The 26,495-nt window shown below is 61.0% G+C and overlaps 5 protein-coding genes, 1 long non-coding RNA gene and 3 other non-coding genes across 19 annotated transcripts; 5 read left to right on the forward strand and 4 right to left on the reverse strand.

The window, feature by feature from the left end:
* Positions 1 to 28: 28 nt before the first annotated feature.
* Positions 29 to 2,802, reverse strand: RPS2 (ribosomal protein S2). 2 transcript variants are annotated; one of them, XM_065536737.1, is made up of 6 exons: positions 2,422 to 2,802; positions 2,249 to 2,338; positions 1,127 to 1,234; positions 714 to 887; positions 475 to 634; positions 29 to 244 (listed from the first exon to the last, which is right to left on the reverse strand). In XM_065536737.1, exons 1-6 carry the CDS (start codon positions 2,596 to 2,598, stop codon positions 72 to 74), a joined length of 882 nt encoding a protein of 293 aa, XP_065392809.1. In that variant the 5' UTR covers positions 2,599 to 2,802; the 3' UTR covers positions 29 to 71. The 2 variants fall into 2 exon arrangements, with proteins under 2 accessions (XP_065392809.1, XP_073884681.1); XM_074028580.1 differs by lacking the exon at positions 2,249 to 2,338.
* Positions 312 to 444, reverse strand: LOC123570705 (small nucleolar RNA SNORA64/SNORA10 family). Its single transcript, XR_006694960.1, has one exon. It is a non-coding gene; the product is annotated as a small nucleolar RNA SNORA64/SNORA10 family (small nucleolar RNA).
* LOC123570704 (small nucleolar RNA SNORA64/SNORA10 family) lies at positions 951 to 1,084 on the reverse strand. Its single transcript, XR_006694959.2, has one exon. It is a non-coding gene; the product is annotated as a small nucleolar RNA SNORA64/SNORA10 family (small nucleolar RNA).
* A 138-nt stretch (positions 2,803 to 2,940) lies between the features above and the next one.
* Positions 2,941 to 3,405, forward strand: LOC107128348 (uncharacterized). Its single transcript, XR_001487362.3, has 2 exons — positions 2,941 to 3,032; positions 3,308 to 3,405. It is a non-coding gene; the product is annotated as an uncharacterized lncRNA (long non-coding RNA).
* LOC123570738 (small nucleolar RNA ACA64) lies at positions 3,087 to 3,213 on the forward strand. The gene has a single exon (XR_006694986.1). It is a non-coding gene; the product is annotated as a small nucleolar RNA ACA64 (small nucleolar RNA).
* A 1,846-nt stretch (positions 3,406 to 5,251) lies between the features above and the next one.
* RNF151 (ring finger protein 151) lies at positions 5,252 to 6,620 on the forward strand. The gene is made up of 2 exons (XM_045382195.3): positions 5,252 to 5,500; positions 6,105 to 6,620. Exons 1-2 carry the CDS (start codon positions 5,390 to 5,392, stop codon positions 6,594 to 6,596), a joined length of 603 nt encoding a protein of 200 aa, XP_045238130.2. The 5' UTR covers positions 5,252 to 5,389; the 3' UTR covers positions 6,597 to 6,620.
* Positions 6,621 to 7,241: 621 nt separating this feature from the next.
* TBL3 (transducin beta like 3) lies at positions 7,242 to 13,850 on the forward strand. 3 transcript variants are annotated; one of them, XM_074028556.1, is made up of 22 exons: positions 7,242 to 7,650; positions 9,257 to 9,308; positions 9,398 to 9,493; positions 9,577 to 9,624; positions 9,738 to 9,879; positions 9,963 to 10,047; positions 10,128 to 10,298; positions 10,387 to 10,462; positions 10,545 to 10,638; positions 10,727 to 10,908; positions 10,988 to 11,129; positions 11,236 to 11,294; positions 11,391 to 11,494; positions 11,994 to 12,141; positions 12,230 to 12,460; positions 12,534 to 12,604; positions 12,692 to 12,848; positions 12,920 to 12,978; positions 13,123 to 13,226; positions 13,312 to 13,383; positions 13,476 to 13,634; positions 13,716 to 13,850. In XM_074028556.1, exons 5-22 carry the CDS (start codon positions 9,843 to 9,845, stop codon positions 13,847 to 13,849), a joined length of 2,085 nt encoding a protein of 694 aa, XP_073884657.1. In that variant the 5' UTR covers positions 7,242 to 7,650; positions 9,257 to 9,308; positions 9,398 to 9,493; positions 9,577 to 9,624; positions 9,738 to 9,842; the 3' UTR covers position 13,850. The 3 variants fall into 3 exon arrangements, with proteins under 3 accessions (XP_073884657.1, XP_073884656.1, XP_005590971.3); XM_074028555.1 differs by having other exon boundaries at positions 7,242 to 7,465; XM_005590914.5 differs by having other exon boundaries at positions 7,242 to 7,403.
* A 228-nt stretch (positions 13,851 to 14,078) lies between these two features.
* On the reverse strand, positions 14,079 to 19,716 carry NOXO1 (NADPH oxidase organizer 1). Of its 6 annotated transcripts, none has more exons than XM_074028562.1 (9): positions 19,358 to 19,716; positions 16,271 to 16,362; positions 16,096 to 16,176; positions 15,798 to 15,885; positions 15,525 to 15,702; positions 15,157 to 15,341; positions 14,950 to 15,063; positions 14,591 to 14,708; positions 14,079 to 14,517 (listed from the first exon to the last, which is right to left on the reverse strand). In XM_074028562.1, exons 2-9 carry the CDS (start codon positions 16,334 to 16,336, stop codon positions 14,214 to 14,216), a joined length of 1,134 nt encoding a protein of 377 aa, XP_073884663.1. In that variant the 5' UTR covers positions 16,337 to 16,362; positions 19,358 to 19,716; the 3' UTR covers positions 14,079 to 14,213. The 6 variants fall into 6 exon arrangements, 5 of the variants coding, with proteins under 5 accessions (XP_073884663.1, XP_073884664.1, XP_015298064.1 ...); XM_074028563.1 differs by having other exon boundaries at positions 15,813 to 15,888; XM_015442578.4 differs by having other exon boundaries at positions 15,798 to 15,888.
* Positions 19,396 to 26,475, forward strand: GFER (growth factor, augmenter of liver regeneration). Of its 3 annotated transcripts, XM_074028582.1 has the most exons (4): positions 19,396 to 19,667; positions 19,937 to 20,133; positions 20,785 to 20,840; positions 21,053 to 22,949. In XM_074028582.1, the coding sequence occupies exons 1-3, from the start codon at positions 19,410 to 19,412 to the stop codon at positions 20,795 to 20,797; spliced, it is 468 nt and encodes a 155-aa protein (XP_073884683.1). In that variant the 5' UTR covers positions 19,396 to 19,409; the 3' UTR covers positions 20,798 to 20,840; positions 21,053 to 22,949. The 3 variants fall into 3 exon arrangements, with proteins under 3 accessions (XP_073884683.1, XP_073884682.1, XP_005590972.1); XM_074028581.1 differs by lacking the exons at positions 20,785 to 20,840; positions 21,053 to 22,949 and adding an exon at positions 26,241 to 26,475; XM_005590915.4 differs by lacking the exon at positions 20,785 to 20,840.
* The last annotated feature ends 20 nt before the right edge of the window (positions 26,476 to 26,495 follow it).

Consider the following 26,495-nt stretch of genomic DNA (forward strand, 5'->3'; position numbering starts at 1 on the left):
CATCACTAACCATGCAGGACACAGGACATAGTAACAGGCTGAATTCACTTTATTTTTCTTGTATAAAAACCCTATGTTGTAGCCACAGCTGGAGCCTGGGTCCGCTGCACGGAGACTCTGGTGTGGGTCTTGACAAGGTGGTCAGTGAATTCCTGATAGGGAGACTTGGTAAACACAGTCTCCTTCCAGAGGTCAGGGGTCAGGTAGCTGTAGGTCTTAGAGATGGCATCGAAGGTGGCCTTGGCTGCACAACAAAAGAACCCCAGGAGGGTCAGTGGTGTGATTGAGGCAAGTCCCCCAACCCAAAAACTGTCTGTCGCACTCCTAGGAACAGAGAGGCCATGCTGGGCGGGTCTGTCGTGCATTAGGAGAGCCTTTCTCTGCCTCCCTGAAAACACGCCAAGCACACGCCGGACCCGTGTGGTTAAGCGGAGCTGAGAGACCATGGCTACGCCCCATGCGTGGACCACCTACCGAAGTTGCCCAGGGTGGCAGTGCAGCCCCGGGCTGAGGTGTAGCAGTCATCAATACCAGCCATCATGAGCAGCTTCTTGGGCACAGGCGCTGAGACGATGCCAGTGCCCCTGGGTGCAGGGATGAGGCGCACGAGCACAGAGCCGCAGCGGCCTGTCACCTGGTGAGGGAAGAAGTCAGGAGGCAAGGGCCCAAGGGAGCCCGCCCCACAGCAGGCCCATAACCTGCCACCAGCCTACCTTGCAAGGGACAGTGTGGGGCTTGCCGATCTTGTTCCCCCAGTAGCCTCTGCGCACCGGGACAATGGAGAGTTTGGCCAGGATGATGGCCCCACGGATGGCAGTGGCCACCTCCTTGGAGCACTTAACACCCAGGCCGACGTGGCCATTGTAGTCCCCGATAGCAACAAACGCCTGTGAAGAGATGTGTGTGAGGCGACTGGTGGCCCTACACCCAATCACCGCCCACTGCCCAGAGCCTGTTGTGCCCCTCAAGGAAAGAAAGGCCACAGTAAGGCCCATCCGAGGTCCTGAGGAGATCTTTTCTCTCTCTCCCCATTACGAAAGTCACACGGGTGAAGCCAAGTGCAACTACGCAGAGCCGAGAGAGTCCTGACAAGCCCAGCCCAGCCCACTCCAGGACAGCCAGGTACCTTAAACCTGGTGCGCTGGCCAGCACGGGTCTGCTTCTGTACCGGCATAATCTTCAAAACCTCGTCTTTGAGAGAAGCCCCCAAGAAAAAGTCAATGATCTCAGATTCCTGCAACAAACAAGATAATCGTGGGGAGTGCATTCAAGAAAAACTTAGTACCATTATGCAACTAAAGAATCAAAGTCATCGGCGGGGCGGTGGCTCACACCTGTAATCCCAGCACTTTGGGAAGCTGAGGTGGGCGGACCACAAGGTCAGGATTTCAAGACCAGCCTGGCCCACATGGTGAAACCCCATCTCTATTAAACGTACAAAAAATTAGGCGGGTGTGGTGGCCGGCGCCTGTAAACCCAGCTATGCGGGAGGCTGACGCAGGAGAATCGCTTGAACCTGGGAGGCAGAGGTTGCAGTGAGCCGAGATCGCACCAGCCTGGGTGACAGGCCGAGACTCTGCCCCGCCAAAAAAAAAAAAAAAGTCACGAACCCCCTCACCTGGCATCCCCCATCTGTTCCCTTCGTTTACGTTTCAGCAGTTTTAATGGAAGTTTGTAAGATTAGCATGTTTCAGCATCTCAATCGTTTCTTCCTATTTGTCCTTTTCCTCGTTTGGTGAGATGTGGCTTTCCCCTCAGGTTTCCTTTTGCTTTGTCCAGCTTTGGCCTAGCCATGAACACCGTACCTTGCTAGGGCGAACGCTCACATGACAAACGCGCCATTGGCCTTTCCCCTCTGCACCCGCTGGACGCGGATGACAGCTGTCCCGTACACGCGGACTATGAGTTTGCTAACTCTTACGGTGTCCTCCCACAACCTGAACTTCATCGTCCTCTCGGATGGCATGAACTGAGCGCTGCTTCTGTCTCAGCTCTTTGGAAATGAATTTGCTGCGAACGTGGGAAGATGCGCTGAAATGCGTTTTGTGGCTCTCGCTTCGCTCAGGTATATCCATCCAACCTCTCTTAAGTGGAATCCCCTCCTCATCCAGCCCGCAACACAGCCTCAACCTCTCAAACGAGACGCTGGGCCCTTCAAGGCGGGTCAATGGCAGACGCCAACCATCCAACCCCAGCCCAAACGACTTCGGGGTCGCACTTGTTCAACGCCCCAACGACCGACGCGTACCTTAATGGGCAAAGAGAAGAGGTAGATCTCCTCCAGGGACTTGATCTTCATGTCCTTGACCAAGCGGCCCAGCTTGGTGACGGGCATCCACTAGAGGGAGAAAAGGCGCGAGTGACCAGGGCCGCTCTCCACCGCCGCCTACGGGCCCGATCCCGCGCGTAGCTGAAACCTACCTCCTTATCCTCGGCCTTGCCTCCGCGAGCTCCGCGGCCTCGGCCCCGGCCCCGTCCACGGCCGCGACCCCGGCCCCGGATGCCACTGCCGAAACCTCCGCGGAAGCCACCGCGGTTCCCCATCCCAGGGCCACCAGGGCCTCCGGGCCCCCCCGCTGCACCGGCGTCATCCGCCATTTGCTGGAGAAAACGACAAGAACCAAGCAGTCAGTGCGGTCTAGGCATCTAGCAGCCCCCTGCAAGACCCCGACTGGGCCTCCCGCCCAGGAGCGCGGACTCGGGAGCCTAGACCCGACTCGATGTCCGCGGATTCCCGCCGCCCACGCCCAAACCCGCAGCAGCAAACACGACCACTCACGTGTTCTCTCGGAAAAGAAGAGCGAGGCCTACTGGGAAGCAGCTTTTATATCACACCAAGCGCCGCGAGACCTCCGCGGCCCCGCCCCGGGCGGGAGCGCGCCGAGCTCCCATAAGACAACCTGTGATTGGCTCCGCGGTGCCCCGCCCTCACCGGGCTCGGCGTCCGGCCCCAGCCGCGGCCTGGGAATCTGCGTCACCCGGAAAGCAGCTATAAACGCCCGCGCATGCTTTGCACTGCCTTCTTCACTTAGGTAGGTTCTCCTGCGTTGACCACCGGTATCCCACTGGTGGTCTTGGAGACCGGCGTTGGTTGAAAATCACCCCCGGCTTTGGCCGTGGCCGCGGGTGAGATTCGACGCCCAGAGCCTCCGGGGGCCTCAGCTCACCGCGCGCTGCTCCATGTGCGGCGGTGAAACCCAGGCCCCGACAGGCGCCGCGTCCTCCCCCCAGGTGTGGCCGCTCGCGTGGTCTGGCCCCTGACTCCTGACCCCGGCTGCCGACCCCTAACCCTGTTTTATTTCCGCAGGACACTGGTCCTCCCACGCCTGAGACCGACGTCGCCAGGACCGCGGGGTCGGGGGGACTCGGCTGTCTCCTGTCTTTCAAATAAAGCTGTTTGCCTAACTCACTGCGTGCGGGTGTTCTTGGGGTCCCGACCCGCCTATCAGCCTGGCAAGTGCATCTGTTCACGCAGTGGCGGGGAGAACCCTAGCGAGATGCCTCCTCGTCTATCCTGGCCATCCCAACGCCGCGTTGGAGACGAGGATAGGATGTGGGAGGTTGGCAGGTGACATGTAAGGTCCGACGCTTCTTAAGTGGCGGAGCCAGATTGGGAACAGTCTTGTGGCCATGCGCGCCTCAGGTAAAGGCCTAAAGGGCGCCAGGTGGGGCCAGCAGAGCGCTCGCAAGGATGGGAAGTTCAGAGGCTTCCAGTGACTTCCTTGTGAGACCAGGTGAGATTCTAAGGGATTTGACCAGCTAGGCCTAGATGAACTCAGCGCCCCAGTGGTGCTAGGCTGGAGCGGATCAAACACCTGGTTTGGGAGGCTGGGCCCCTGCTCTGGGCAGCAGTTTCCCTGGGAGTTTAGTTCTCACTGCCTTGGAGCTACCCCTGAGTGTCGGACCCTAAGTGAAGACCCCATACTCTAGGAGCCCTAGGAGCTGCAGCCCTCTGGAGAGAAGAGGGCGGCAATCCCTGTGATCCCACTGAAGCCCTGGCCTCGGGGAAAGAGCTCCATGAAGCTTGGTTCATCTCAGCTCACTACAGCTTCTACCTCCCGGTTTCAAGCAGTAATGCCTCAGCCTCCCAAGCAGCTCGGACTACAAGCACCTGCCACCACGCTCGGCTAATTCGTTTGTATTTTTAGTAGCGATGGGTTTTCACCATGGTGACCAGGCTGGTTCGAACTCCTGACCTCAAGTGATCTGCCTGCCTCGGCCTCTCAAAGTGTTAGGCTTACAGGCATGAGCCACTGCACCCAGCCCTGTGACTTAAAAGAGGTGGGGTCTCACTGAGTTGCCCAGGCTGGTTTCCTGGGCTCAAGTGATCCTCCTGCCTTAGCCTCCCAAACTGCTGGGATTACAGGTGTGAGCACTGTGCCCAGCTACCTGTGATCCTCTACAGAAGGGAACAAGGGCTGGGCTGTACAGGGTCTCTGGGCCCTGAACCAGGGTTGTGATTGGCTTGAGCTGGACAGTGCTATTGTGATGTCAGCCCACACCCACTGTGAAATGCAGGCTCCTGAGCTCTGGGGGCCTGTGGAGCTGCTGTCTAGACACAGATCATGGTGAGCCTGGGGTCCTCTTACTTCCAGCCCTTAGATGTGTGCCCAACTCCAGAAACTTGCCCAGTTGTTCAGGGATCGACCCCACTGCACTTGGAAAGGGTGGGCAGTGGGTCGCAGGCCCCCATATGGTACAATGAAACCTGGAAGGCTCTGGCTAGGTCTGATTCTAGGCTAAGGCCCCCGTCTCCAACCAGGGATTAGTAGTCCTGGGGTAGGGGGCCCTAACCGCTACAGCTGCCCCCTCAAAGTGGGTGCTGAGCCAGCCCCTCTACTTGAAGTTCTGTGGCTCACCTCCCCGCCCAAAGCTTGCTAGGCTGTTGCTGGGTATGTGGACCAGGGACTGGATCACTGTCCCAGCCAGGTCCTGACACCTGGCCTTTGCAGAGTGGCGGGTATGATCTCAACCTCTTCGCCAGCCCTCCTGACAGCAACTTTGTGTGCTCCGTCTGCCATGGGGTTCTCAAGAGGCCAGCAAGGTTGCCATGCAGCCACATCTTCTGCAAAAAGTGCATCTTCCAGTGGCTAGCCAGGTGCCACCGGGTACCCAAGGGGCTGGGAGGGGAGGAGTGACACTGGGGGCCATTGCTGTGGCCCAGAACAGAGGGGAAAGTCAGCCAAAAGACTCAGCCACGAAATCTCCCTAAACTAAAATGTGTATACCCTCACTCAGTGGCATCTGCAGACCCCGGCCCCAGCCTCAGAGATGAGAGCGCCCTGTAATATGCCCTGATGCCTCCTCCAGCTGATGAAGGGACCACCTGGGTCACCGAGTGAGAGCTTGACCAGGGCTCCCTTCCTACTCCCAACACTCACCCCTACTCATGCCTCCTTCCAGACAAAAGACCTGTCCGTGCTGTAGGAAAGAGGTGAAAAGGAAAAAGATAGTCCGCGTGAATAAACTCCGGAAAACCATTGGCCGCCTGGAAGTCAAGGTAGCTCAGAGTACCCACTCCCCCGACCCTCGACCCTTCTCACCCTTGTAGGGGTGGGGCAGGGTCAGGAGAGGGGGCAGGAGAATCCTATCCTCAGAGAGACAAGTGCAGCCTTGGGAGGACCAGACGTGGCTGAGTTTGAATCGTGGCTTTACTGCTTAGTTGCTGTGTGACTTTAAGCAAGTCACCTAACTTTTCCGAGCCCCGGGGTCTCAGCTGTAAAATGGAGATTATAGAGGACTTACAGAGGATTTTCAGAGGATCTAGTGCCTGGTGTGCTGGCCACTACTCTCCAGCCCCCTAGTTTCACAGATGGGTAAACTGAGGTTAAAAAGGAAAGCCTGGCATCCATACCACTCACCAGACCAACCCAACTGTGTACCTTCCAGTTCCCCAAGACTCAGGCCTCACCCCCTCCCCTGGAACTTCTAGCTTCTTCCCACTTCCAAGCATTTGCCCCAATGTTCTCTCCACCCACTCACCCAAGTCAGAAAAGTGTGGGAGGCTCCCGGTTCCCTGGTTACTGGTGAATGGAAAGCCAGGGGTGGGGGGTTCTGGGGGTGTCCCGCCTGATTTCTTCACACGTGTTCTTCTTCACCCTCAGTGCAAGAATGCCAACGCTGGCTGCATAGTGACGTGCCCCCTGGCCCATCGCAAGGGGCACCAGGACTCATGCCCCTTCGAGCTAATGGCCTGCCCCAACGAGGGCTGCACCTCGCGCGTGCCGCGTGGGGCCCTGGCAGAGCACCGGCAGCACTGCCAGCAAGGATCCCAGCAGCGCTGCCCCCTGGGCTGCGGGGCCACGCTGGACCCGGCCAAGCGCGCTCGCCACAACTGCTACCGGGAGCTGCACAATGCCTGGAGCGCGCGCCAGGAGCGCAGTCGGACCCTGCTGCTGTGCCTTCTGCGGCGCGTGCGCTGGCTGCACCGAGCCACCAGCGTCGTTCGCCGAGAGCTGGCGGAGCTCAGCAACTTCTTGGAGGAAGACACCGCTCTGCTGGAGGGCACCTCACAGGAGGAGGCCAAGGTCGCCCCAGAAGGCAACGCTGGGGCTGAGGTGGTGGGGGAGCCCAGGGCCAACGTACCTTGTAAATAGGTCAATAAAAGCGGAGCCCAGGCCTGCCTGCCTCTGTGCCTGCGGCCCTCACAGCTGTCACCGGTGTATCCCTACCGCCCTCTCCAGGCATTTGCCTGCTCTCTTTCATCTTTTCTTTTTCTTTTTTTTGTTTTTTTTTGAGACAGAGTCTCGGTCTGTCGCCCAGGCTGGAGTGCAGTGGCGCGATCTCGGCTCACTGCAACCTCTGCCTCCCGGGTTCACGCCATTCTCCTGCCTCAGCCTCCCGAGTAGCTGGGACTACAGGTGCCCGCCACCACGCCTGGCCAATTTTTTTGTTTTTAGTAGTGACGGGGTTTCAGCGTGTTAGCCAGGATAGTCTCGATCTCCTGACCTCGTGATCCACCCATCTCGGCCTCCCAAAGTGCTGAGATTACGGGCGTGAGCCACCGCGCCCGGCCACGAATGCCTTTTTATACTGTTATCAAAGAGCCAGGCCACCAGCGACGCCACCCGCGCCGGTCTACCCTCACCGGACCGCGAAGCACCCTCAGGGCTCATGGCCCTCCCTCCAGGCCGGAAACGTCTCCGCCCCCTTCCGGTTCCCGATGCAGCAGCCACTGCCCGAAGCAAAGATGGCGCCAAGCGCGCCGCGCCGGTGAGGACGTCACAGTGGTCGCGCGCGGTGACGCCATCGCGGCGCGCCGGGAGTGTGGAGTTCTGTGAGGAGTTCGGTACCAACTTCTGTCACGCGGCGGCGGCTGCCGGGGCCCTAGCCGGTTTCAGCTGGAGCGGCGGCGGCGGCAACATGGCAGAGACCGCGGCCGGAGTGGGCCGCTTCAAGGCCAAGTGAGCCCGGAGCGCTGGGGCCGCGCGGGGAGGGAGCTCGGTTCGCAGCCGGCCTAGCGGAGGTGCGCGTGGAGCGGGCACGCATTCTGGTCCGTGGAGGCGACAGGCCATGTGTGCGCCGGCTCGCGGGGTCGCGGAGGCTGCGGTGATACCAGGCGGGAGAGCCGGCCCCGACTGCTCTCGGGGAGGACGGCGATCGGAGCCTGGCCGCCTGGAGCAGCAGCGTGGGCTCATCGAGAAGCCGGCTGTGGGTGGAGTGGGGACCAGAAGTCCCGATGAGGGGAGGAGAGGGCTGAGCCTAGGTCGGGGCTGGTCCTGGGAGGCGGCGGGAGGCGAAGAACCACCTCTGAGCACTCGGCCTGGGGACGTTTTACCCGCGATCTCCCTTCTCCAGGGAGCAGGTAGACAGCGGGAGAGGGGCGGGTCTGCAGAAGCCCAGGAGGCCCTGAGTTCTGTGCCCCGTCACTCCCCAAGCCTTTGTCGAATAGCAGTACTGGTGCCCCTGCCCTGGCAGCGCAGCCTCGGGATTAGCGTTTCCACTGGCAGCTATGGGGCTTTGGTTGTGCCAAGCACTGGTAAAGGAAGGTCCCAGGCTGGCAGCACCGCCGTGGGAGGGTCAACTGGGTGCGGGGGCTCAGGGGCTGCTTTCGTTTTGGCAGTCAGGCTTCCAGAAGCGCAGTGAGCCAGACCTTGACATCTGGGAAGAGAAGCCCAGGCTGCAAGGAACGGGGGGAAGATAGGAAACCCGTCCCAGAGGCTGGGACAGGAGCAATGGGGTGCACTGTGGGCCATGAGAGGGAAGGAAAGTAGAGGCAAGGATGGCAGAAGCTCTTCTGGGCAAGGTCTGGGAGGTGTGTGGGCAGAAGGGAGGGGTTGATGCAGGGCAGTGACATCTTCAGTTATGTTCTGAAAGGTACCTGGCAGCAGGGTTAAGAGGTAGGTAGGGGAGGCCGGAAGCAGTGGCTCACGCCTATAATCCCAGCAATTTGGCTCACACTTGTAATCCCAGCAATTTGGGAGGCTAAAGTGGGTGGATCACGAGGTCAGGAGATGGAGACCATGGTGAAACCCCCATCTCTACTAAAAACAAAAAACTAGCCGGGCGCGGTGGCAGCTGCCTATAGTCCCAGTTACTCGGGAGGCTGAGGCAGAATGGTGTGAACCCAGGAGGTGGAGCTTGCAGTGAGCTGAGATCGCGCCACTGTACTCCAGCCTGGGTGACAGATGGAGACTCCGTCTCAAAAAAAAAAGAAAGAAAAAAAAGAAGAGGTAGGTAGGGGGCCCAGTGAAGAGGCCAGAGTGGCTGACCAGAGGCTGCGATGGCCTGGACCAGGTGGAGGCAATGGAGAGGGAAGGAGGAGGGGCAGGAGTGAGGTCACAGAAATGACAGCTGCTCATGAGACCTGGGCTCTGGGCAAGCCTGGGGATGAAGGGAGAAGCCAGCGAGGGGAAGAAGTATGCCAGACCTTAGGGATGAAGACACTGGGAGGATGTGCTCTGGGCTGGCTACCCAGGCCTGGCCACCCACCGCCGGCAGGGGTGTCCCCAAGGACCCCCCTGGCTCTCACTGGGGAATCCCTGAGAACCCTGGGCTGTTGGGCTGACTCTGCCTGACACAGGCCCACCCCCTGCTGCCTCAAGTATCACCAGCCCAGGTCTCCACTTCTCAGTGACGGGGGTAGCAACAGCCCCCTGTAGTACTGCTGGTTCCACCCCATGCCGTCTCTGCTGTTGCCCAGAAACTCAAGGGCAGGGGACATTGGGGTCACCTCAAGAGGAGCACCCAACACAGGGCTGGGCCCTGGGGACTGAAGGGGTGGGTGGTGCTCACTCGCCCCCTGCTCTCCTTCCAGCTATGCTGTGGAGCGTAAAATTGAACCTTTCTACAAGGGCGGAAAAGCACAGGTACCAGCCTGGGGAAGGGCAGGGGGGCGGGCAGCCAGAGACCGTGGGGGGTGACGAATGTTGCCTGGCTGAGACCCCTCTGTCCCCAGCTGGACCAGACTGGCCAGCACCTCTTCTGCATCTGTGGCACCAGAGTCAACATTCTGGAGGTGGCCTCGGGGGTCGTGCTGCGGAGTCTGGAGCAGGTGAGGGTAGCCTGGGTGGGTGAGGGGTAAGTGGAGGGGGCAGCCCACTCACACCGTGCTCTGCACACCACTCTTTCCCCTAGGAGGACCAGGAGAACATCACTGCCTTTGACCTCAGCCCTGATGATGAGGTACGCAGGGCGGGGCCTGGAGGGGACCTGCCCCAGCGCCTCCTCCCAGACTGAGTCCAGGAAGCTGTGAGCAGGGTGTTGCTGCCCCTCTGCTGACCTGTATCCTCCCCCAGGTGCTGGTGACAGCCAGCCGGGCATTGCTGCTGGCTCAGTGGGCCTGGCGAGAGGGCAGCGTTACCCGCCTGTGGAAGGCGATACACACAGCCCCCGTGGCCACCATGGCCTTCGACCCCACCTCCACGCTGCTAGCCACAGGTAGGGCCCTGCAGCACAGGTGGGTATCGGGCACAGATGCAGGGGCTTTGGGCATTCCACTCCCTCACCTTGCTTCCCTGCAGGTGGCTGTGACGGGGCCGTGCGCATCTGGGACATCGTGCGGCACTATGGGACACACCACTTCCGAGGCTCGCCCGGTGTTGTGCAGTGAGTTGGGGGGTGGAGGGGGAGGGCAGAGGCACTGCCCAGACTGCACAGCTCACCTATCCTATCCCATCCGCCCGCAGCCTAGTGGCCTTCCACCCGGACCCTACACGCCTGCTGCTCTTCTCCTCAGCCGCGGATGCCGCCATCCGCGTGTGGTCACTGCAGGACCGGTCGTGCCTGGCTGTGCTGACTGCCCACTACAGCGCTGTCACCTCACTGACCTTCAGCGCCGACGGCCACACCATGCTTAGGTCAGCAGTGGGCCCTGGTACGAGGGGGAGGCTTGGAAAGTGGGGGCCGAGGCTAAGACTTGACCTGAGGTTGCTGTTGCTGCCCCAGCTCCGGCCGTGACAAGATCTGTGTCATCTGGGACCTTCAGAGCTGCCAGGCCACAAAGACCGTGCCTGTGTTTGAGGTGGGGATGCCTGGAGGCCAGGGCTGGTTGAGTTGGGTGGGGAGGGGGCATGACAGCAGCCTGTGACCCAGTTCGTCTCCAGAGCGTGGAGGCCGCTGTGCTATTGCCAGAGGAGCCAGTGTCCCAGCTGGGTGTGAAGTCCTCAGGCCTGTACTTTCTGACAGCCGGCGACCAAGGTGTGTTGGGCCGGGATACGGGCAGCGGTATGGGGCTGGGGAAGGCCTGTGGACCTGAGTCTCAGCAGCCCTGTCCCCACCCACACAGGCATTCTGCGCGTGTGGGAGGCAGCTTCCGGGCAGTGTGTGTACACGCAGGCCCGGCCACCGGGCCCCGGGCGGGAGCTGACTCACTGCACCCTGGCCCGCACCGCTGGCCTGCTCCTCAGCGCCACCGCCGACCACAACCTGTTGCTCTATGAGGCTCGTTCCCTGCGGCTGCAGAAACAGGTGCACACCTGCCCTTGCTCTGTCTGGAGGCTGCGGGCACCAGCCCTCCTCTTATCTCCTGCCCCCTGCCGCCCTGCAGTTCGCTGGCTACAGTGAGGAGGTCTTGGATGTCCGGTTTCTTGGCCCCGAGGACTCCCACGTCATCGTGGCCTCCAATAGCCCCTGCCTGAAAGTGTTTGAGCTGCAGACGTCAGCCTGCCAAATCCTCCATGGCCACACGGGTGAGTGGGGCCAGCCCACCTGACACCCTGGGACCTGCCTGGGTCCCTTGCTTGCTTCCCTTCCCACATCTTGCTGTGTGACCTATACCTCCCCACAACATCTCAGATATCGTTCTGGCCCTGGATGTGTTCCGGAAGGGATGGCTCTTTGCCAGCTGTGCCAAGGTGAGGCACCCTGAGAGGTAGGGGCAGAGGCACCAGGCGGGGAGGCCACGCAGTAGGCCCATGGACCAGCCTCTCTCGTCAACTCCCTGTCCCCAGGATCAGAGCGTCCGTATCTGGAGAATGAACAAGGCTGGCCAGGTGATCTGCGTGGCTCAGGGTTCCGGTCACACACACAGCGTGGGCACCGTCTGCTGCTCTAGGTAGTGAGTCGGGGCTGGGCCCAGGGGTGTCAAGGAGGTGGAGGCCCAGGCCTGCCAGCAGGGGCTGCCACTCAGGGAGCTGGGGAGGCAGCGGCAGCTTTGGCTTGCTCTGAGGCTCCAGCCCAGAGATGTGGAACAGAACAGGACAGGAGATCCCTGCGTGCCTCGAGGGCAGTCCTCAGAAGTAGCCCCGGCGAAGTGGTTAAAGGGGGAAGGGAACTAGGCAGAGAGAACGATTCTGCATGAGGCCCAGGTGGACAGGTGACCCCTGCATGTAGGCCTGGGGTCTTGTGGCTGGGGCTGAGTCACCAGGTGCTGCAGGTGGACAGTGTACACAGGGCGTGATCCTACAGGTGCCTGAGGGTGACCCAGGCCAACCCGCATGCTGGGACGGTCCCCATGGTCTGGACCGTGGGCTCCCAGGCTGGCCCTGTGGGGAGCTGGCCATCAGGACTGGCCGGGGCTCAGCTGTGTCTCCTCCTCTCCTGTTGGGCCACAGGCTGAAGGAGTCCTTCCTGGTGACAGGCAGCCAGGACTGCACTGTGAAGCTGTGGCCTCTTCCCAAAGCCCTGCTGTCCAAGAACACAGCCCCAGACAACGGCCCCATCCTCCTGCAGGCCCAGACCACTCAGCGCTGCCATGATAAGGTGACTCCATAGCCACGGGGGTGGGGGTGTGGCCAAGCCCTTGCTGGCGGGGGGTGGGTGCTGAGCCACCACCTTCTCCCATTGCCAGGACATCAACAGCGTGGCTATTGCCCCCAACGACAAGCTGCTGGCCACAGGCTCACAGGACCGCACGGCCAAGCTCTGGGCCCTGCCGCAGTGCCAGCTGCTGGGTGTCTTCTCAGGTCACCGGCGTGGCCTCTGGTGCGTCCAGTTCTCTCCCATGGACCAGGTGCTGGCCACAGCCTCAGCTGATGGCACCATCAAGCTCTGGGCGCTCCAGGACTTCAGCTGTCTTAAGGTAAGCGGCGATCCAGGCCCTCCCCACCTCTCGCCCTGGTGACATCTCATGCCCTACCCCCTCCTCTTTGCAGACATTCGAGGGGCACGATGCTTCTGTGCTGAAGGTGGCCTTTGTGAGCCGTGGCACGCAGCTGCTGTCCAGGTGAGTGGTCTGGGGCAGGGCAGCGATGGGGTGGGGGGTGGCGGGGTGACCTGCCTGACGCTGAGCCTCTCCCCACCCCAAACCCAGCGGCTCGGATGGCCTCGTGAAGCTCTGGACCATCAAGAACAACGAGTGTGTGCGGACGCTGGATGCCCACGAGGACAAGGTCTGGGGGCTGCACTGCAGCCGGCTGGATGACCGCGCCCTCACTGGGGCCAGCGACTCTCGAGTCATCCTCTGGAAGGTTGTGGGCCCCAAGGGCAGGGAAGAGTCGGGGTGGAGTGGAGGCCCCATCTGACCCCAGTCTGACCCCAGGATGTGACCGAGGCGGAGCAGGCAGAGGAGCAGGCCAGGCAAGAGGAGCAGGTGGTCAGGTAAGACCAGGGCAGTGGCGCCCCTCCCGGCATCAACCCTGCTCTGTGCTGTAGGGAAACTGAGGCTGAGCACCAGGCTTGCTGCCTGCTGACTCCGATGGCTCTGCCAGCGGCCCTCAGTGGCCTCTCTTCCCCTCCCCGCAGGCAGCAAGAGCTGGACAACCTGCTGCATGAGAAGCGGTACCTGCGGGCACTGGGCCTGGCCATCTCCCTGGATCGGCCCCACACCGTGCTGACTGTCATCCAGGGTCAGTGCTCACCCAGGGGCAAGAGGCTGGGTCTACGGACCACTGGGCTCTGCTTTCCCCAGCTCAGCCTTCCCTCCTCCCACAGCCATCCGGAGAGACCCTGAGGCCTGCGAGAAGCTGGAAGCCACCATGCTCCGACTGCGGCGAGACCAGAAAGGTTGGGGGCCGGTCAGGGTGGGTGGCCCGGCGGGCAAGGGCCAGTCATGGCAGATTGACTGGGCAAGAGGATGAGGGTCCTGTTGCCCACAGAGGCCCTGCTGCGCTTCTGTGTCACGTGGAACACCAACTCGCGGCACTGCCACGAAGCCCAGGCCGTGCTGGGTGTGCTCCTGCGGCGCGAGGCCCCCGAGGAGCTGCTGGCCTACGAAGGCGTGCGGGCAGCGCTTGAGGCCCTGCTGCCCTACACTGGTACGTGGGCACAGCCTGGGGTTGGGGGATCCTGGGGGGCGTGTGGACCACCCCCCTGACCTCCTTCTTGTCCAACCCCAGAGCGGCACTTTCAGCGGCTCAGCAGGACACTCCAGGCCGCCGCTTTCTTGGACTTCCTGTGGCACAACATGAAGCTGCCTGTGCTGGCGGCCACCCCCACACCCTGGGAAACTCATAAAGAAGCGCTCCCCTAGCCGGTCCGGTCTCTCTCCAGTCCATCCTGAACCCCTGGAAAACCCATAAAGGCCGCTCTCCTAGCCGGCCCTATCTCTCTGGACTCCAGTCCAGCCCCTACCCTGGCCAACACCCTACCTAGCCAGCCAGAAGGGCACTGGAGCTGATGGTCTCCGCCTTACCAAGCCCATCCCGCACCCTGGCATGGCAGAGATCCAGCCCGCGGCTCCGCACGCTTAGACGGTGGGGGTCATTCAGAACAAGCTTTACTCAGAGGAACAGCAAATACCCGCCTCCCGTCCTGCTGACCAGGGAGATCCGCCCTCCCCGCTCCTCCTCAGCCCTGGGATGGCGCGGTCCATCCCCGCATCGGGATTCTGGCGCTCACCGCTCCGTAGTAGGGTGCGGCACAGGCACAGGGTCCACGCACCCTCGAGACGGGCCCTGGCGCCCTGGGCGCCGCTCCAGGGCCCTGCGTGTGACGGTGCAGCAGCGGCTCTGGATGGCGCCCGCCGAAGGTCGGGTGGGCACGGTGGGGGGAGGGGCGGTGGCCTGGGAGGCTTCCCGGGAGCCCCGGGCCTCACCGGCCGGGTCGTCTCCTCCACGGAATCCCGTTCCGCTCAGGAGTGCGCCCAGCCCTTCCGGTCGCAACAGCACCGCGGGGAGGAGGCCCTCCCGGTCGCCATACCTGCGAGGGGCGGGGTGTGGTTAGGGCCCCGCCGGCCTCGGCTAGCCTCCCCCGCCCACGCCCGCTCGCGTACCTGCACAGCCACCAGCCGCGGTCTGACTTTTCCAACACGCGCACGCGCGCCCCCGCGGGCACGGACAGCTCATCTGCGCGGTTGCTCTCGTAGGCGCGGGAAGCACAGAACTGGGGACCTGGGAGTGGGTGCTTGGAGTCACCGCGGGGCAGCATAGGCCAAGGCCCACCTGCACCCTTCAAATTCTCCTTGCTTGAGTCTGCTGACCGCGGGGCCGCTCTAAAACCGATTCCGGGCTTCCTCTAGGTGCGGAGACCAAGCACGGATTCCTGGGCCGCCCTGCCCGCGATGCTTCTGACCCAGTCTTGCCACACGGTCAAGCCGTAATGGTGGCATGAGGGGTGGGGTTAGGCGCATACCGCTGCTGCCTAGGGACCGGCCTGTCTCCCGGCCCCGGCCCGGGGCCGCCTCCTCCAGGTAGGGCGCTGGAAACCAGGCCATCTGCTGGTCCTCGTTCTCCACCAGCCACCAGCCTGTGCGCAAAAAGTGGGCAGGGACTCAGATCTCGAGCCTCCCTCGGGTCCAGGGGCAGAGGGACAAATCCCTGGGTTATTGGCGGGCCCTACCTGAGGGGTGCCGCAGCAGCACGTCCAGGCTCTCCTGGGCCCGCGCCTGAAAAGGCCGATTCTGCGTATCCTGGGTACAGAAGGGCTGCAGGCAGCGCAGGCTCTGAGTCTCCAGACTGTGGATGGAGAGGCGGCCCGCAGTGCGCGAGACAGGCGGCTCCTCTGGGGCGGGCAGGATCACTCGGCTGGGAAGGGCAGCCCGCACGAGTGAGAGGTAGGCGGATGGGGAAGGTGAAACCGGAGGCGCCACCCGGCAAGACCGTCAGCCTCCCAGTGTCTGCCCCTATTCGCTGGCTGTTCCCCCCACCCTACACCTCTCCCAGCTCCAAACGCCGCTGCAGGCTGGGAGTTTGGGACGAGTCAGGCACCTGCCGGGTGGCAGCGCGGGCTCCAGGTCCACGGGTTGCGGTGCGAAGAAGCCAGTGATCGCCGGGCTCCGTGCCACACGCTCTGCAGTCGCCAGCAGCCTCCGAGAATAGGTTTCCAGCAGCTGCAGGCGCGCCAGGCCGCGGCTCGTGCGCCCCCCGTGTGCCAACAGTGGTGCATCTTAAGGCGCCACAAAAACGTGCTGTGATACCCCGCTTTGGGCTTCACTGGTCCCTGGCGCCCCAGGCAAACCACCGCCTTCCCCGCCCCCATACCCAGGCTGGCCTGACCGAGAAGCTTTGGGAGAACGCGGTCAGATCTCCGCAGCAGGCCCGCCTCCACCGGGAAGGTCTCCTTGAGGGTCTTCTAAGGGCAGGAACGGGGGCATCGGTCTTCCAGAGCCCACTGTGCACCCTTGGGAGGGCGGGGTCCCTCACCCAGATGGCAGGGGCTGGGAGCTTCAACGGGGACGAAGGGCCTTCAGTGGGAGTCACTGATGGGAGGCAGTCCAGTGGGAGGCAGCCGGGTGGGGAAGCTGCCACCGTGGCATCAGGGTGGCCCAGGGTCACTCACCTTGAGCCGCCTGAATTCGTCCCAACTCCTGCGCACGAAGGTGTCACTGCCGTCTGACCAGCGCACACAGAAGGCAAAGGTCTGGGGGACAAAAAGTTGGGAGTGCCTTGGAGGTGTTGGTCCAGGCACCCCCTTCCTATGCCTTGGGGCCACTAGGGACCCAGCCAGGTCTTACTTGGAGCCTCTTGATCTGCACCAGGGCTGCTCCTTGCACTGAAACTGGGTATCGGGGGCCTGCCATGGCTGTGGCCTCCAGGCTGCAGACTCCTGTAATGGGTGAGGACCCTTCTGCCTCCCTGTGCTTGAGAGGGCTCTGGGGGACCCAGAAGACTCTGGGATAGAATCTGGCGACGCCTCAAGCCTGTGGGGTCCTTGTGGAGCCGCCCCAGCCTAGTCCTTTGCAGCTTTCTTGCTGTCTCCCAAGTCCACTATCTGGGGGCAGGAGCACAGGGATTGGGGGACTTCCAGGCAGAGCTGCTAGGAGGAAGAAGAATGAGCTTTCCAGCCCTGGAGGCGTGCAAGACTGAAGAAGGGGCGGAGGGTAGGCGGAACTGCTGCCTGGGGCCCTCCTGCCTGCCTCTGGCCACTGGAGGAGGGAGAAGGCAGGGCTAATCAAAGTGCTGCCTGTCCTGCCCACCTCTCTGGATTCCCCTGCTCTGTGAGGTAATTGCCCTGCTAGGGTGCGCCCAACAACTCTGTCTTTGAACTAGCCTGGGGATTTCTGTGCAGAACCAAGGCCTCAGTGCTGAAAGCTTTAAGTGTTTTGTCTGACTTAATCCTAATGCTGGAGGAAAGGTCTCTTAATGTCCCCAACTAATAGGCAAGGAAATGTGTGTTAAATGCGTAATTATTGTGAGCTTTTGTGTACATGCTGGGGGAGGGGCAGACCTCACATGCTGAACCCAGGGGTTCCCCTGCAGTGAGGAGACTTGGGGTAGGAGAAAGAGGGCCCATCTGTGCAGTCACTGGCACTTGTTGGGTGGGGGTGGAGGTCAGGGAAGTGGTCACTAGGGCTGTTTTGAGAACCACCTCTCAATTGATGATTTGCCATGACTTACTGCAAACATGGCCTGGGCAGAGGCTCGCTCAGGTGCCCCACCTCTCTGGCTGCTTCCTTATAGTTCAGGCTTCGGAAGCCACATTCAACCCTGGCACACAGTGGTTCTTCCTGGTGCTGGGGTCACCAATTCTGTGTTGGGATGCCCCTACTCCAGCCCCTTCAGGGAGTGGTCAGCCTCTGGGGCATCCCTCCAGGAAGCTGCCCTGGCTGCAACAAAGGGCCTTTGTGTGTCTGTCCCATCAGCACTGGCTGAGGCCCTCAAGCTGTCCCTGGTCCTGGCATGGGCAATGAACACCTGCTCACATAGGGCTGATTTGCAGGGTGCCCCCAGCCAGCTGTCACCTTCTCCCTGATCTCAGCTGAAGGCCTAGCTGACCTGGTGGGGTCCAGCGTGTGAACCCAGGGGAGACCTTGCTCCCCTGGAAGACAGGAGAGAAGCTGGGGAGGATTTATTCAAAAGCAGAAGCCTAGAGGGATTCTGAGGCTGCCTCCCCACCCCAGCTGACAGCCCTGCCCCACACTCCATCAGCCCTGCATGGTTTCCAGTTTTTCCTCCCCTACCCTTTTTTCTTACCTGAATAGTACAGCCACCCCACCCTCCATCCGTATGCTCCTCAGTTGCCCCTACAAAATCCACTCCAAGGACAGACACACCTGTAATCCAAGCACTTTGGGAGGCCGAGGCAGGGGGACTGCTTGAGCTCAGGAGTTCGAGACCAGTCTGGGCAACATGTTGAGACCTCTATCTATGCCCCCGCAAAATACAAATATTAACTGGGTGTGGTGGCGTGTGCCTGTAGTCCCAGCTACTTGGGAGGCTGAGGTGGGAGATCACTTGAGACTAAGCAGTCGCAGCTATAATGAACAAGATCGTGCCACTGCACTCCACCCTGGGTAATGGAACAAGACCCTGTCTCAAAAAAAAAAAAGAAAAAAGAAAAGAAATCCACTCCCCATATGATAGCCAGAGGAATCTGCAGCAAACTGAAATGGGATCAGATTGAGTAGCCTTGCCCAAAACTGTCTAGCATCTTCCCCCTACCCTCATAATAAACTCCCAATCCCCGCAGCTGCTGACTAAGTCTTGGTGGGTCCCTGCCCGTGCCTGGATCTCCCCTCCCACCTTACAACCCTCCCTAGCGTCCCACTGGCCTTTTTGTTCCTGCAAAATGCCAAGACCCTGCCACCTTGGGCTTGGTCTCGAAGGCGCTCCTCAGCTGATTCCTCATCCTTCAGATAGGAGGAGGTCTCAAGGAGGCCTTCCAGATTTACCACACCCTTGCATGGACCCACCAGTTTGTACGTGAACATTTATGAGTGTGAGTCCTTGTTTTTTTTTCCTATCTTGACCACTGAATTATGAACAGAGGAGGTCAGGGAACAGAGCTGTGTTCCCTGCTCCGCCCAGCACCTGGAACAGCGCTTGGAACAGAGCAGTCACTGCACAAATAATAGCGGAATGGATAAATGAACGCAAGGAGGCAGAGGAATCGCAGAGGCCGCTCCAACTGGGAGCCCGACCCCTCCCCCCAGGTTCTAGGGTCCGCGGCAGCTGGCGGGGGGCGCCGGGGAGCCCAAGGCACGCGCCAGCCCTCTGCGGCCGCGCCCCGCCCTGCGTTGCCAGGCGCCCGTTGCCATGGCGCCAGGGCGGTGACACCAGCCCAGAACCCTAGCGCGCGCCGCAATCTGTGCGGTCACGCCCGCCCCGCGTTGAGAAGGCGCTGGGCAGCCAGCCGGTGGGACGCGCCCCTCAGCGGAGGGCACAGAGCCTGGCCGCAGGCACGCAGGACACTCAGAGCGGAGCGATGGGGGCGTCGCGGGCCGCAACACGGACTTTGCCTGAGTGTCAGCCCAGGTCCACAGCGCGCCCGCGGCGCACCTTCCGCTGCGCACCTTCCGCCACACACTGCTCTTCTACTGGAGGAAGCGAGAGCGCCGCCACGGACGGCGCAACCACGGCGTGCGCCGCGGATCGAGGCCCCGGGGTGCCAGCAGGCTCCGGCCCTCCAGCTCCGTCCCTGCCCCTGGCCCCGGGCCCGGCCCCGCCCCGGTCCGCCCCGCGGCCTCTGGCTCCGCCTCCACACGGGCCCGCGCGCCGGCCCCCGCCCCCAACTCCGCCCCAAGCCCCAGCTCGGGCCCGGCCCCCGCGAGCACGGCGCGCGCCTCCGGCTACTGTAGCTGAGCGCTGGCCTGGAAGCTGACCTGGAGGCTCATCTGGAGGCCGAGCTGGCCCGGCAGGCCTTGCGCGGGCAACATGGCGGCGCCCGGCGAGCGGGGCAGCTTCCACGGCCGGAATCTCTTCTTCCTGCCGGGAGGCGCGCGCTCCGAGGTGATGGACGACCTGGCGACCGACGCGCGGGGCCGCGGCGCGGGGCGGAGAGACGCGGCCACCTCGGCCCCGACGCCAGCCCAGGCGCCGACCTCCGAGTCTCCTGTCGCCGTGGACGCCTCCCGGAGGCGGCCGTGCCGGGCCTGCGTGGACTTCAAGACGTGGATGCGGACGCAGCAGAAGGTGCAGATCCCTGCCCGACTTCTCCCAGCCCCGCGCAGCCCCTGCCCCTGCCCCCGCCCAGGTGCCCCGGCAGAGCTCCCCGGGGTTGCCTGTCCCTGAACCTTGCCCCCGGGTAAGCCCGGCCTTACAGCCTTCATCCGCGCGTGGGTTGGATCGTCTGCAGGGCTTTGGCCGGAGTCCAGTGGGCCACCGGCTGGGCCGTAGAAGGGGGAGCTTTGGGCGCTTCTGTTCGGAGAATGAACTCACTCTTGGTTGGCCTGCTTCCGCAGCGGGACACCAAGTTTAGGGAGGACTGCCCGCCGGATCGCGAGGAACTGGGCCGCCACAGCTGGGCTGTTCTCCACACCCTGGCCGCCTACTACCCCGACCTGCCCACCCCAGAACAGCAGCAAGACATGGCCCACTTCATACATTTATTTTCTAAGTTTTACCCCTGTGAGGAGTGTGCTGAAGACCTAAGGGAAAGGTAAGATGTGTTTGCACGCAGCAGAGCTTTGCACTGCAGCCTGGGCCTGGGGCTCCTGGCTGACGTAATAGCGGGGAACATAGAGAAACGGATGCAGAGGTGGCAGAAGTTTGCTGAGGAGCAGGGGCCTCCAACAGGTGAGGCCTGGGGCCATCTGAGCCTCCTCGTCTTGTCTCAAAAGCCAAACTGTTGGGATCTGCTGCTGAATACTGCTCCTGCCACAGCCACAGGACTCCAGGAAGGGCTTCCCTGCCTTGTCTGGCACTGAAGACGGCTCCCCCCAAGTTAGGGAGGGCTCCACTTTGCCTGACTTCTAGAGCAGGACTGCTGGTTTTAAAATCTTGGAAATCCACTGCTTTTGCCCCCAAGAGCCACCTCTTCCTCACTGAGGCATCCAAGAGCCAGCACTGGCCCTTGCGGGTGTTTCTAGACCAGATGTCTAGGGCAGAGTTGCCATTGTTGCTGTAAGCCTGGGCAGTTAGAATTAAGTCTCTTGCTGAACTGAGGCACCAGGGCCTCCCTCAGGTGCTAAGAAACAAGTCCAGTTTTCAGTTACAAGGCTGTGCCCAGCCCCACCCAGGCCACACTCTGCCTGAGGCCAGAGACGCTGGATGCCGCTTCCTGGGTGTTAGAAGCTTATAAATTTGCCAGGTCTGTGCTGTGATGTCTTGCCTTGAGGCCTCGTTGGAGTTTGCCAAGCTCTCCAGGTGGGTGTTTGAGCAACCCTGGGAGTTCATCACACCCGGGAGCTGCAGGGTCAGCCCTGTTCTGGGAATTCCTGTCCCTTGGAGCATAAGGGCACTCCCAGGTGTAGCTCACAGCAGTGCCCCAGTTGTCTTTCCTTGGGAGCAGACAGGGAACTGGCAGGGGCAGTGGAGCCGCTGCGTCCTCCCATTCTTTACATGCTCTCCCTATGCAGGCTGTGCAGGAACCAGCCAGACACCCGCACTCGGGCAGGCTTCACGCAGTGGCTGTGCCACCTGCACAATGAAGTGAACCGCAAGCTGGGCAAGCCTGACTTCGACTGCTCAAAAGTGGATGAGCGCTGGCGCGACGGCTGGAAGGATGGCTCCTGTGACTAGAGGGTGGTCAGCCAGAGCCCATGGGACAGCGAGCCAGGCGCCTATGGAGTGGCCTGGTTGGACAGGGGCAGGGCACTCATTAAAGTGCATCAGAGCCAGAGCCTGTTGTGTCTCAGTTGGGTGGTCCCCAGGACACTGCCCGTGGGGACCTGCCCTGCCCCTGTTAGGTTTGGAGCAGAAGTGGAGGTGCACACAGCAGGCACCCACTGGCCTCCTCCTCAGTGGAGGCCCCAAGGAGCTGCAGCTGAACTGCAGGTGAGGGAGGCAGGAGCAGCCTGGGCTGCCCCTTGGCATTCAGGATGTGGCTTCCTGCCCACCGCATACCCTGGTGCCTCGCTCCTCACACAGGAAGACAGCAGGCCTGGCTGGGCGTCCCTGTGCCTGTTCCTGGAGGCCAGGCCTTTGCCTTCCCACTATGCAGCCAGGCATGCCCCTGCCCCCCGTGGCTCTGTGCTGCTCACTTTAGGGGGCTCAGTTCTCCACTCCGCTCAGTCCCTACAGGGAAAGCTCAGGCAGGGTCTTTCTGAGGGTCCACCAGCCATCCTGCCCTCTCCCTGCCTGGCACATGCCTGCCAGCGTTGTGCCATGCCTGTCCACAGGGGATTCGTGGGGCCCGCTTCCTCAGAGTTTGAAGCCCAAATGAAACGTTGAAGTGACTGAGGACCTGGCTTCAGTGTGTTTTCTGCTGGGGCTTATATCAGTGGGCAGGGCTTGTTCCATCCCTGTGTGCCCAGCTGCATTTCCTGCTGGGGTCCTCGTTCCTCAGGAGGAGAGAGATCCCTACATGAGAATGAGCTGGGAACAGCAAGGATGCTGATTGGTTGGGGCGGGGAGGCCAGAGTAGCTGATGCAGGGGCCCCAGGAGTACAGGGTGGCCAGACGGCACGAGGTCTCCAAGGCCCCAGCAGAGCCATGGCTTCTACTCCCAGCTCCCCTGACAGGAAGTTCCTGGTGGGTTTGGAGCCAGGGGATGGCATGGAGTGATGTGGCTTTGAAGGGTCCTCTGGCTGCTGAGCCGGGATGAGGCAGGGAAGGGTGGAACAGGAAGACTGGTGAGGAAGCCGGGGCAGTCACCAAGTGACCACTGAGAGGAATACCCACCCCACGGCAGGGGCAGATGTGGGTACATTAAGGGGAGAGCCAGAGAACTCATGGGGTGAGGATGAAGTCGGAGGAGACTGCTGGGAGCTGCCGTGTGTGTCGCAGATGGAGAAGGCTGTGAGTGCAGCAAGTTGAGGGGTGACTGGGACCCAGCTTTTGAGCCTCCCCAGCCAGAGTGGCCCAGCAACAGTGTCCTGTGGCCGTAAAACTCCAGGGACCTCTATCCTCCAGGAGTCTCAGCTTTTCCCTGGGCGCAGGCCCACCTTGGCATGGCCTCCTCAGGCTTGTGTGGAGGAAGCTGACATGTCCCCACCAGATTGGCCCTTTGGAGCTGCTGGCTTCTGTAGAGGCTGCCCAGAGGGGCCAGGTGGCACAAATGAGAGAGGGGAGATGGGGGGCAGCCAGGAGAGAAGGTGACCCTTCCTCGCCCAGACACAGCGCTTCTCTCTGGCCTTTCCCAAGGCCCGTGAGTGTCTCAGGAACCAGCTGGTTCTCTGGTAAGGCTGTGTTCAGCTCAGGAACATACCACCTGTATCTGCTGTCCCTCCTGCCCCCCGCCCCCTCCCCGCCTTGCCTTTTTCCCTGTCTTCCTTAAAGTTTCACTCCTGAATAAAACTTCACTTTGCCTTAGAATCTTTTTTTTTTTTTTTTCTTTGTGTTGAGACAGAGTCTAGCTCTGTCGCCCAGGCTGGAGTGCGGTGGAGCAATCTCGGCTCAATGCAACCTCCATCTCCTGGGTTCAAGCAATTTCTCCTGCCTCAGCCTTCCGAGCAGCTGGGATTACAAGCGCCCGCCACCATGCCCTACTAATTTTTGTGTTTTTAGTAGAGACAGGGTTTCACTGTGTTGGCCAGGCTGGTTTTGAACTCCTGACCTCATGATCCGCCCGCCTCAGCCTCCCAAGATGCTGGGATTACAAGCGTGAGCCACCGCACCAGGCCAGAGTCTGTTTTTTTGGGGCATCCAGGCCAGTGGAACTCTAGTGCAAGAAAAACACCAGCTCTGGATTGAGCCTGGTGTTCCAGAGCTGTTGACACGCAGACCAAAGGAGCCAGCCCAGAGGGAGGAGGGACCCCAGCAGGATGGTGCCCTGGGCTCCTAAGGCTCACAGGTCACAGAGGAGGGACCTATGAGGTAAGAGGAATACCAGGAGGGAGAAGGACCTCCAAGTGGGGCACAGTGGCTCATGCCTGTAATCCCAGCACTTTGGGAAACTGAGGCGGGCAAATCGCTTGTGGTCAGGAGTTCGAGACCAGCCTGGTCAACATGACGAAACCTCGTCTCTACTAAAAATACAAAAAAAAAAAAAATTAGCTGGGCGTGGTGGTGCACCTGTAATCCCAGCTACTCCAGTGGCTGAGGCAGGAGAATCGCTTGAGCCCATGAGGCAAAGGTTGCAGTGAGCCAAGATTGCACCACTGCACTCCAGCCTGGGTGACAGAGTGCGACTCTTAAAAAACCAGAATTGAGCTGACAGCAGCATCAGACTTGCCCTTGGGATTGGCATGGAGGTCAGCGTAGGGTCCAGCCCCACAGGGTCGGTGGGTTTTCCTCCCCATGTGCCGAGATGAGCGATTATAGAAATAAAGACACAAGACAGAGATAAAAGACAGCTGGGCCCGGGGGACCACTACCACTAAGACGCGGAGACTGGCAGTGGCCCCGAATGCCAGGCTGCGCTGATATTTATTGGATACAAGACAAAGGGGCGGCCGGGCGCGGTGGCTCAAGCCTGTAATCCCAGCACTTTGGGAGGCCGAGACGGGCGGATCACGAGGTCAGGAGATCGAGACCATCCTGGCGAACACAGTGAAACCCCGTCTCTACTAAAAAATACGAAAAAATAGCCGGGCGAGGTGGCGGGCGCCTGTAGTCCCAGCTACTCAGGAGGCTGAGGCAGGAGAATGGCGCAAACCCGGGAGGCGGAGCTTGCAGTGAGCTGAGATCCGGCCACTGCACTCCAGCCTGGGCGACAGAGCGAGACTCCGTCTCAAAAAAAAAAAAAAAAAAAAAGAAAAAAGGACAAAGGGGCAGGGCAAGGAGTGTGAGCCCTCTCCACTGATAGGTAAGGTCACGTGTGTCATGTGTCCACTGGACAGGGGGCCCTTCCCTGCCTGGCAGCCGAGGCAAGCGGAGGGAGAGAGACAGCTTATGCCATGATTTCCACATATCCGAGACTTTTGGTACTTTCACTAATTTACTACTGTTATCTAAAAGGCAGAGCCAGGTGTACAGGATGGAACATAAAAGCGGACCAGGAGCGTGACCACTGAAGCACAGCATCACATGGAGACGGTTAGGCCTCCAGATAACTGCGGGCAGGCCTGACATCAGTCAGGCCCTTCACAACAGGTGGATTAGAGGCTTCTCTAAACTCCCCCAGGGAAGGGGAGACTCCCTTTCCCAGTCTGCTAAGTAGTGGGTGCTTTTCCTTGATACTGACGCTACCGCTAGACCATGGTCGGTTAGGTCCATTTGGTAACGGGTGTCTTCCCAGACGCTGGCGTTACCGCTAGACCAAGGAGCCCTCTGGTGGCCCTGCCTGGGCATAACAGAAGGCTCACACTCTCGTCTTCTGGTCACTTCCCACCATGTCCCTTCAGCTCCTATCTATGGCCTGGCTTTTCCTAGGGTATGATTGTAGAGCGAGGATTATTATAATATTAGAATAAAGAGTAATTGCTGCAAACTAATGATTAATGATATATATAATCATATCTATGATCTAGATCTAGTAAATGTCTTATGTTATGTATTTGATTATACTGAAACAGCTCACGCCCTCGGTCTCTTGCCTGGGCACCTGGGTGGCTTGCCGCCCACAGGTCAGTGGCAACCTTGAGTTTAGGTGCCGGTGGGAGCCGATTCTGCCAGGTCTCAGAGGGAGGGAGAGGAGGGTGTTGCAGGCAGAGGATGGAAAACTCGAGTTTGCTGCTAAAGGAAGCAGTAACGTGAGGCAGCTGGAGGGGAGGCGGGGTCAACACTGTTTGGCTTTTTAGGAGAAAGTGCAGCATGTCTGGGTGCTGATGTCAGCGATGAAGTAAAGGAGGGGAATGGATGACACAGAGGGGCAGTCTGGGGGACGGGTGAAAGGGGTTGGGGTCGAACGCACAGTGTGATGGACTTGGAACACAGTGAGTAGCGCCTCTGGCAACACCTGCTCTGCCCACGTGTGCCCAGCAAGACTGAAGAAAGAGCTCCAGACCAGAATCAATGAGTTCCGGGGGGCTGGGCCAGGCAGCACCATCTGTGCCCCGGGTTGGTGTAGCAGGGACCTGGGTTGCTTATTATCTGAGGAACGGTGGCAACAGTCTCTGCCACTATACAGGTAAAGCACTTGGCGCTGTAAATGCTCAGTCAGTGCAGATACCTCAGTGCTCTAGACAGAAACCTAGGAGTCATCTGAACTTCCAGCCTGGTAGGAACGTGAGGAGAGGGACCTTGTTGCACCCAGGGCTGGGGTCTGTGGAGGGGACCCAGCGGGAAGCAGGGCAGCCAGGCACCACCCCCACCCGACTCCTGGTCTCTGATGCCTCTCCCTGCCCTTGAGTCCAGACTAGGGGCTTCAAGTGCGCTGGGGAGACCCAGGAGTAGGGAGGGCATTGGAAGTGCCAGCCCCTGGCCGTGGGCAAGGAGCAGAGACACGGAAACCAACACTCCCAATGGCACTCGCCACGGTGCCTCTGCCCCCTCCCTCAACAGGTGCTCCTGGGGCCAACGCCTATCTTCCCACCAGACCCTCCCCGCCAGAGGCTAAAACCTGCTGAACGAGCAGCTAGAGCACAGTGGGGGCCCATGGGAAAGACCCCAGTTATCCATCTGGTCTTCCTAAGACCAGGGCCAGGGAGCCAGTCCCCTCTCCCGTGGGTTGGGGGAAGATGCTGCAGCCCGTGGGTCTCCTACCCCTTTACTCTCTCACCCAAGGGCCCTTCGCAGAGGAGCGGACTCCTCCTGTGTGTCCTCCTGGCTACAGCAAAGTCTGCGCCCAGCGCCCGCGCCCCACCCAGCCCCATGGGGACCTGGCTGGCGGGTTCCTGAGGATGGCCTCGATCTCGGGACCGGGGCAGGCAGGTGAGGGTGGGGGATGGGAAGCGGGCGCGGCGGAGGGAGAGGAGGGACCCGGCCCCGCGCGCGTGGACCCAGTGGGGGGCGCGGGCTCGGCCCCGCCCCATCCCGCGC

The sequence above is a fragment of the Macaca fascicularis genome, chromosome 20, assembly GCF_037993035.2.
Source record: "Macaca fascicularis isolate 582-1 chromosome 20, T2T-MFA8v1.1".
In the NCBI taxonomy this organism is placed as follows: Eukaryota; Metazoa; Chordata; class Mammalia; order Primates; family Cercopithecidae; genus Macaca; species Macaca fascicularis.